At 40.0% G+C, this 10,021-nt stretch overlaps 1 protein-coding gene across 1 annotated transcript in view; it reads left to right on the top strand.

Annotated features, from left to right (window-relative positions):
• Positions 1-667: 667 nt before the first annotated feature.
• The window catches only part of KPNA5 (karyopherin subunit alpha 5), a 50,410-nt gene continuing 41,056 nt past the window's right edge, over positions 668-10,021 (top strand). The window contains exons 1-2 of the mRNA XM_020971605.2: positions 668-915; positions 3,481-3,614. Of these exons, the coding sequence (XP_020827264.1) occupies positions 912-915; positions 3,481-3,614 (138 nt within the window). The 5' untranslated portion in view covers positions 668-911. The remainder of the gene's footprint in view (positions 916-3,480; positions 3,615-10,021) is intronic.

Genomic DNA, 10,021 nt, shown 5'->3' with positions numbered 1-10,021 from the left:
AGCCTGTATACAGAGTGAAAATTAAAAAAAAAATGAGGATACGGGAAGAAATCAGAGGGAAAAACTGGGAGTGGATGGGTTTGACGTCATCTCATCATCTGAGAACTGAGTAAACAACATATATGAGTCATCTTTGCCTAGCATCTTTCAGAGATGGGGGGCGGGGCAGAGGAGTGAGGAAATGGGGAGGTGTGCTACACTTACACAATAAGCAAGTTTAAAGGTCCCAAACTCAAACTCAGGTCTCCTTCCTCCAAATTTACCGCTCTTTGCATTAGGCCAAGGTACTTCTAATTGCATGCAATTAATGCTTGCTGAACTGAAGGAAATGGGACAATGTGACTCAGAAGAACCTAGATGGTTGTAGATGGTGCCAGACAAATCACACCCCAAACCTGGGTTAACTGGCTCTTAGTAGAATGGAAAGAGGGCAGGATTTAAGTCTGAGAACAAGGATTCGGAATCCTGCATAACCCTGGGCAAGTCACATAGCAAACCTCAGTCACATAAAAACAGTCAGGGATTGGAGAGGAAAGCAATGTTAAGAGAAAGGCGGGCAGAAAGAGAGTATGCGCCAAAGCAGGTGTCGACTTTTCCCAGCATTCTTCCTGAGCGCGTCCCCCTCCCGGCGTAGCCGAACGCGTTGGTCTGAGTGGGCGGAGCTGAGGGCTCGCGCCTCTCTCCCACCCACTTCGTAAGGCAGGAGCTCCTCGCCCGGTGCAAGGGCTGCTGGGAACGGAGCCTCTGGGGTCTCGGGGAGGGGGCGCCGGGCGGCCGCCATTTTGGATTGCGAACCCATCAGCCGAGCTCCTAGCCGGGAAATTAGCCCAGCTGCCGAGCCGGCGGGGGAGTCAGAAACGACATAACTAGCAGCAGGGAAGCAGCAGCCGAGCGCGGAACCTGGTCTCTCGATGGGTAAGGGGCAGTGACTGGGCTTCTAACCTCGGGCTTTAGGCCTTCTCTGGCTGGGGGAGCGGGGGACACCCGCCTGGATCTTCGGAGGCGGCTAGTGCCTGCGCTGGGCTGACCCGAACACCCTGCTGGGGGAGGTCTCGGGCGGTCCTTATTCTTGGGCTCGAGATCGCGCACACCCCCGTTGGGGTCTTGAGCTCTTTGGTAACCTTCCTTTCCTCGAGGTAACTAACGAGGGGTCGGCCACTTTCTGGCCCCCACCACTTCTTGGTCCCTTTCTAACGCCTAGAGGAGGTGGGGGGAGGGGCGGGGAAGGCCGCGGCCTTGAGGACCCCAGAGGCGGGGCACTTGGGTTAACAAACCTCAGCTGTTCTGCACCTGGTTTTCGATGTCACTGAAGACGTGCTGGCTTAAATCGGTTTCTGATTTAGTGTCTGATGAGACCCCTAGGATTAGACCTTCCCCTCTGATTGCTTGCCAGCCCTATTCCATGATAAAATTCTTACGTGGTGTAATGAGTAATTTAAAAGGCTTCTAAAGATGGGGAAAGGGGAAGGGAACAAGCATTTATTAAGCTACTGCTATGTGCCAGCTACTGTTTTAAGCGCTTTGTAAACATGCACAAAGAATACGCGACAGTCTTCTGTACTAGATTGAAATTGCTTATTAGAACCTTAACAATTAATCTTTGAGTGCGAACATTTAAGTTTCTGGTTGGTAAACAAGTTCTAGCTATGTAAAAGGAGGGCATTTATGGTCGTATTTATTTTAACTGTTGCTTCATTAGCTGTTGGTGAGTTTACCTGCTTTGTTCACGCATTTCTGCCTTTCATATTTACATCGATTTTTACTGATAAAACATATAGGAATGGAAGTTGTAATTTAATGATATCAGTAAATCAGTAGCAAATTAGTATTAAAACTCTTTTCTAGGTCCTAAGTTCTTAGCTGTGCAATTTTTTTTTTCCAGTATGAGAGAGAAGTAAACAGAAAATAAGTACATGGTTGGTCAAGAAGGAAATAAATCCTATGTAGGACAGCCTTAGGGTGCTTGATTATCATTCCTAGCATTAAAAAATGACGGTTTTGTGAGTCATCAGGCTTTAAAGTACAGCCTCTCTAAAAGTTATATTACTACAAGTGAAATTGCCTCATTGAAGTCATCCTATTTGTATTTAGAGCAGCTGAGTGATAAGGTGGTTTTTTGATAAGATATAGAGGATTGCAAACATAGATAAATTAGTTCCTAAGGAGGAAAATGAGCAAACTGTTCTTGAAATTTTCAGGATAGATTTTTTTTTTTGGATAATTTTATGTAGAAAGATCTTACCACAACTTAACTGTGTATTTTGAAAAGGGATCCTGTGAAATCTTCATTTCTGAAAAATCATTTTATCATCTATTGAACACATAACTATTAATTTATTTCACAATTAATGATTTGGTCTTTTCCCTCCATTAGGTAATGGTACTATTTGAGTTGCAGGATCTTTACATAAGAAATAAATCAATGGAAGACAGTGTTTTCCACTAGGAGTTTATATTAAATCTGTTCTAAATAGTAAAATGGGCATGTGCACTGTTGCTAAGGTGAATTTATCAGTTATAATTGATATAATAGTTATACTACTACATAGTATACTAGTTATAATAGTAATACATAGTTTTATGTATAATATAATGTACATTATAACATAGAGTAATACATGTGCTAATGATAAGCAATACTAATATATACAATAATAATAATAAATAGTTGTAATAGTATACTATTACATCATGATTAGTGGGGAAAGCACTGGAGTTGAAGTCAGAAGAAACTTACCTTTGAATCCCACCTGTGACACTAAAGATGTTACTGTGGACATATCAAGTCACTTAACATTCTTTCAGTTTCTTCATCTGTAAAATGGAGACAGTAATGCCTGTGGTACTTTGCAGGGTTGCTGTAATAATCCATATAAAAATCCTTAACAAACTAAAAGGTTACACACATGTTTACTGTTAGAGGGATTCAATATAATTACATTATAAATGGGCATATTTAATTTAGGTAAGCTTTTACATGCATATAGTAGCATTTGAATATCAAATGTAGTAATAATAGCTATCATTTATATTAAGCTTTAAGGGTTAGCAAAGCACTTAATCTGTGTTAACTCATTTGACTCTTATGATCCTAAAAGGTAGATGCTGTAATCACCCCTTTTACATATGTGGATGCTCAGAGAGGTTTAGAGGTTTTTCCAGGGTCACATTGTTACAGTAAATGTATGAGGCAGGATTTGAAATCAGGCTGATTCCAAATTCAGCACTCTATCCACTCTGCTGCCTAGCTTTCTCTAATCAGATTGTCAGTAACCAGAATAGCAGATTAGATATTTTAAATATTTGATCTCTTATTCCCAAAATATTTGGTTATATTAGTCTGATTTTTGCACTGAGGGGAAAACCATTGTTCTTGGTGCAAACTTTTTATGAAATAGTTTCGTTGGAATAGTTTTGTTAGAATATAGCATCTCATTGTCTGAAGTGTCATCTTTGTGTTTGAACTTTTTCTTCTACCAGATGCTATGGCAAGCCCGGGGAAAGATAACTATAGAATGAAAAGTTACAAGAATAAAGCATTAAATCCTCAAGAAATGCGTAGGCGGAGAGAAGAAGAAGGAATACAACTTCGAAAGCAAAAAAGGGAAGAACAGGTAGGTTTCTTTGAGTGTTTAATAGTGATTTACCATGTAAACATTATTTGAGGTGTGTTTTGGGAGTTTTACTATTATTCGGCTGGAGCCAATTGATTTTGTAGTAATTAAATATAAGGATTATTATGTCTACTTAACTTTATTACAGTCTATGCAATCTCTTGGCAAATTAAGAACATGTTTGGAGTCTTTGTCCTCAACAAAGGAAAGGTTGTCAGGATTGTATCATCAGATCCCACTAACTAACTCTCAGACTAAATGTTATCAGTGGAGGGAGTTTCCACATTGGGAATTTCCTATGCTCTTGAAATCATTCTTCCAGACTGCCCTGTCTTCCTTCCCATGAAATGAGTTGACCAGTCTGAATTAGAGAATACTTCAGAAGAAGTGAAATTGTAATTTTTAAAAATTTTAACATTTCTTATAATCTTATTTGAACTTTCATTATCCCTTTATAGTACCAAGAGTACAGGTACAAAGAATGAAGCAGTCCCTACTTTCAAGGACCTTGCATTTAAATGGGAGAAAAAAGTATATTTATAAATATATAAAAAGTTGTTGATATGAGCTAGTTTGAGAAGAGAGGTAGTAGAGAGCAGGAATGACTTCAATTTGAAGGTAGTGTTTGAACCGTGTCTTGAAGGAACAGACTTCTGTAAGCCAGAGGTGAGGAATGCATTACAGGCATGTAGGACAGATAGTACCAAAGCATGGTATGGGAAATGGAATGTCTCAGTGAGGAAGAGAGAAGGCAGGTTTGGCTGGATCACAGAGTGCAGGAGGGGGAGTAATGAGGTTAGAAAGATAAGTTAGGGGAAGGTTGTCAAAGTCTTTAAAAGCTGAACAGAGGAAGTTTAAATTTCATTTTAGAGCCAGTAGAGAGCCACTAGAATTTATTGAGTATAGGACTGAGATAATCAGATCTGTGCTTAATTAAAATAATCTTGGCAGCAAAGTGGAGGATGAACTGGAATAGGGGGAAAGACTTGATTGGGTCAGGGAGACCAATTCAGTGGTTTTAATAATCTAAGCAAGAAGTAATGAGGGTCAGAAGTACAATAGTGACCTTGTAACTATAGAGGAAAGGTCAGATGTGAGAGATGTGGAGATAGAAACTGAAAGATTTAGTAGCTGATTATATTTGTGGGTTGAAAGAGAATGGGGAGTCAAGGTTATAAATTTGGGAGATTGGAAGAATGATGGTGCCTTCAGTAGAAATGGTTGCTTGGTGGTTGTCCTTTGTTCTAGAAGAGGACCAAAATGACAACACTATGTTAGAGTCAAGTTTATGATGTGTCTGACTGGCTGATCAGAGACCAACAGGAGCTCAGGATGTTCTTTTTTTTTTTAATTAATTAATTTTGATTTATTAACAATCACTTTCATATGCTTTTGAGTTGAAGATTTTTCTCCCCCTTCCTCCCCATCACTCTCCCCGTGATGGTGAACCATCTGATATAGGCTATACATATACATTCCTATTACACATATTTTCACATTAGTGATGTTGTAAGTAAGAATTAGAACCAATAGGAGGAACAATCAGAAAGAGGAAACAAAACTCAGCAGAAGAAAAAAAATAGTAAATAGTATGCTTCGATCTGCATTCACACTCCATAGCTCTTACTTTGGATGTGGATAGCATTTTCCATCAAGAGGCTTTTGGAGGTGTCTTAGATCCTTGTATTGCTGGGAAGGGTTAAGTTTATCAATGTTAGCTATTTTATCAATAACTTAGCTGTTATTGTGTACAACATTCTCCTGGTTCTGCTTACTTTACTCAGCATCAGACCATACAAGTCTTTCTAGGTTTTTCTGAGGTCAGCCTATTCATCATTTCTTACAGCACAATAGTATTCCATTGTGTTCATATACTGCAGCTTGTTCAGCCGTTCCCCAGTTGATGGACATCCTCTCAATTTCCAATTCTTTGCTACCACAATAAGAGCTGCTATAAATATTTCTGTACATGTGGGTCCTTTTCCCATTTGTATGATCTCTTTGGGATATAGTCCTAGAAGTGCTATTGTTGGGTCAAAGGGTATGCCCATTTTTATAGCCCTTTGGGCATAGTTGCAAATTGTTCTCCAAAATGGTTGAATCATTTCACAACTCCACCAACAATGCATTAGTGTTCCAATTTTCCTACTTCTCCAACATTTATCATTGTCCTGTTTTGTCATGTTAGCCAATCTGATAGGTGTGATGTGGTGCCTCAGAGTTGTTTTGATTTGCATTTCACTAATCGGTACTGATTTAGAGCATTTTTTCATATGACCATAGATGGCTTTAATTTCTTCATCTGAGAACTGCTTGTTCATATCCTTTGACCGTTTGTCAATTGGGGAAGCTCAGAATGTTCTGCTGCACGTCAGGCATGTGAACATTTGAGGTGGATTCTCTAAATTTGCACATCTGTTTCTTTTGAGCTACTTCAGTTCTGCTTTACTCAAAGAGCACTGCACCGTCTTTGATGAGGGCGTACCATGCTGGACGGTCCTGTGTCAGTGTCTCCCGTTAAACTCAATTCCAGAGTTCTTCAGAGAGATCTTGAGAGTGCCCTTGAATCACTTCTTCTGATCACCATCTGAGTGCTTGCCTGATGTGAGTTCTCCATAAAATAGTCTTTTAGGAAAAGCATACATTTGGCATTTGAACAACAGAAATAGAAAATTTTGGAAGAGGGGTAGGTTTTGTGGGAAAATGATGTGTGCTGTTTTGGACATGTCTTGGGACATCTAGTTTGAAATGTCCAGTAGGTAATTGGTGATGCCAGAGTGGTACTCAGGAGACATTGGTACTGGATATATAAATTTGGGAGTTATTTACAATAGAAGAGAGAATTAAACCCATGTGAACTGATGAGGTTCCAAAGAATGTGTAGAGAGAGAATAGTAGGGACCTAGGATATGATATTGGGGAATACCCTCAATTAGGGGGCTTAGGTTGGATAATGGACTGGCAAAGGAGGTTGGCAAAGGACGGCTCAGCCAAGTAGGAGAACCAGGAGAGAGTGGTGTCATAAAATCCCAGAAAGAGAAAGTATCCTGGAGGAAAGAAAAGGATGGTCTGCGTTATCAATTCAGTAGAAGGTTGAGGACTGATAAGATATCATCAGATTTGTTAGTTAAGATGTCATTAGTAACTTCAGGGACAGCCGACAGCACTGTTGTTGAGATTGGGAGCCACTTCTCCAGCTGCCCACCAGACATCTTGAACTGAGTCTTCTGAGGACATCTTAAACTCTCTATGTCGAATATTGAACTCATTGACTTTCCCCCCAAACCTTCCCTCCTTCCAGACTTCCCTGTTATCATCAGGGCACTACTATTTTCCCAGTCTCCTAGACTTGAAATCTAGGTGTTATTTCTTCCCCCCATAGCTAATCTGTTGCCAACACCTGCTGATTTTTACCTTTGTAATATTTCTCACATGTGCCCTCTTCTTTTCCCTGTTACTGCTGCCATACAGTTGCAGGCCTCATTTCTGTATTCTTGGATTACTGTCATAACTTAGTTATTTTGCTTGCCTCAAGTCTCTCCCCAGTGCAGTCCATCCTCTACTTAGCCACCAAAGTGATTTTCCTAAAGTGAAGGTCTGACATATCGTACGTATCAAAAAATTTCATGCTCCATACCCCTTCTAGGGGATCAAATATAAAATCTGTTTTCACATTCAGAGCCCTTCATAACCTATTCCTTTCCCAATCTGTACAGTCTTCTTAAACCTTACACCTTTCTTCCCTCCCCCACTTCAATCTAGTAACACTGATCTTGCTGTTCCTTAAAGAAGACTCTGGCTCTGTCTCCTGACTGGGAATTTTTACTTGCTGTGAATGTTCTCCCTCCTCATCTCTACCTCCTGAATTCCCTGACTTCCTTCAAGTTCCAGTTAAAATCCCACCTTCTAAAGAAGCCCTTCCTGATCCTTCTTAGTTCTAGTTCATTCCCTTTGTTTGATTATTTCCTGTTTATCTGCATATAGCTTGTTTGTACATAGTTCACATGTTGTCTCTCATTAGATTGTGAACTCCTTGAAGGCTGAGACTGTCTTTTGCCTTTCTTTGTATCCCCAGTGCTTAGCAGGGTGCCTGGCACTTTGTAGGTGCTTAATAAATGTTAATTGACTGACTAATGGTACTATCTGTTCTTCCTTATCTGTGATACTTAGTTGGATAGGGATCACCTCAGTAAAGAAAGGATCCAAAATTACATGCATATAATTAAGAGTGTTTGACAGTGGTTATCTGTCAGTTCATTCCTTTATTTTAACATGATCTATTTTTGAAAATTCATATTACAGTTAGGAAGTGATCAGAAATATTATAACTATTCTGCCTCTAGCTTTTTTAGAGTCTTGAAATATTAGATTTGGAGGGGACCACAGAGTCCATCTAATTTCATTATATACCTGTCCTTTGTACCGTGTAACCAACTTGAGAAGATCATGTGTCGTAGTTCACCCACAATTTTGAATCTTCAAAGATTGTGGTGTGGCAATATTTGTAACCATACAGAATCAGTGCAGCATTTAAGTTGAAAAGATGTTTTGGGCCCGGGCGCACGCGCGCCCCCCCCTCCCCCCATGTTGGCTTTAGATCATTGAAAATACCAATATTTACCAAATGCCATCCAGCCTATTTTCTTTCTCTTAACTGATTCTCACCCTAACTCATGGTTCATCTTCAGCTCCTGTCTCAGATGTAAGAACTATCCATATAATGGCTCCATGCATCTCTTAATCAGAACAATAACCATTTTTTGTCAATTTATTTTTTTCTTTATGAATTGTTAAGAACTGTACCTTCTACTATATCTTTGATCTTTTCAATTTCGCCTCTTTATCTCACTATGGCTGCTTATACTGTTGAGGAAATTTTCTTTTGATCTTCTCTTTAGATGTAATCCAAGGAATTACTTAGTTAACTTTCAGTGCTTCTCATTATGTTCCATTCCAAAGTCTAGTTCTTTTCTAATTGTTAATAAATTAAATCAAGCTATTTTTCTGATGGTACAGCTTCTCTGACTCCTTTTTCCAGCATTAGTTGCACTTGCATTCCTGCCTCTGGGACTCGATGAGGGTGTTGGATACTCTTTGCTCCTCATTGCCACTTCCAGGCTCTCCCTCTATTAAATATCACTTCTTTTGAGATTCAATCTATATTTGTCACTCAGTCAAGATTGTGGTAACTATTATTTATTGACTTCCAGAATATTTTCCTTCAAACCACTAGACTTACTGCTAGCCTGTCTTGTATCCATTATTGAGAAGAAATCATTGAAGACAGGAAGCCCAGTTTCCATATCAGTACCAGCAACAACTGCTGACTATCTGCCACCAACAGTCAGGCACAAGAACCCTGAGGGTCATAGCGCCCCCACATTATCAGCCCTTCTTCCAGCAGAACTGTCATCTGGGGAAGCAACTCTTGTGGAGAAGGGGGCAACCATCCCCACCAGTTGTCAATCAGCTGCCACATACAGGGCAGGCAAGCTAGCCTGGATAAAGCAGCAGTGCACTCTGAGTGAGGGACAGGAGGCATCATGAGCCAGGCAAGTCAGACTACTATGACCACCGTCTCTTCTCTGACCTTGATGGAGATAGCCTAGGACCTTGCACACAGAAGCCTGAGCAGTAGCATTGTTTTCAGCCCATTGTTCTCAACTGTCATTCTGGGAAGTAACACCTATGCAGCCTGACAACTGTTCCTGCAGGTGCTACAGCCACAACTGCAGAAGACCCAGGAAAAAAAGTTCTTGCAACTGATTTCCTTGGCACTGTCGAATAATTCAAGATTGGAAACTGATATAATTTTATCTGTGGTAATAACATTAAAGAAGCATTAACATCTTCTTTGAGGCTGTACCCTAAGGACCACAGGATTTTTCCATCTTGCAGCTGAAACCATCTATATATGTTGTCTCCCCTATTAGAATATGAGCTCCTTGAGATCAGGAACTATCTAGCGTTTCTGTTTCTGTCCCTAATTCTTAGTTTAGTGTTTTGTACGTATTTTTGTACTTAAAAGATGCTTGCTTCATTCATTCTTTCCTCAACAAGTTCAGTGCTTGGCTTGTTGCCTTTATGTTTTCCCAGTTCTTGCTCTTATGTTAGGGGATTCCATCATACATATTAATATTCTTTCAAGTACCCTAACCTTTTACTGAATTTACACATTTCCCATGACCACTTCCAGCTCTACACACTTGCCATGACCAACAGTTGTTATACTTAGATATTTATGAACTCTGAGATTCCTTTATCTTATTATAATCTCTTATCATTTCACCTTTCCCTCTGCTTTGCAACACCTAATCTTCTTCTTTATCCTCAGGGTGACTTATATCCTCCGCTTCTGAGTTCTTTCCCAGGCTATCACCTTGCCCTGGTTACATTTTCTTCCCTTC

Source organism: Phascolarctos cinereus, unplaced genomic scaffold (assembly GCF_003287225.1).
Source record: "Phascolarctos cinereus isolate Bilbo 61053 unplaced genomic scaffold, phaCin_HiC Scaffold_5;HRSCAF=322, whole genome shotgun sequence".
NCBI lineage: Eukaryota > Metazoa > Chordata > Mammalia > Diprotodontia > Phascolarctidae > Phascolarctos > Phascolarctos cinereus.
Note: the sequence above shows the minus strand (reverse complement) of the source record. Positions and strands in the feature narration are given on the sequence as shown.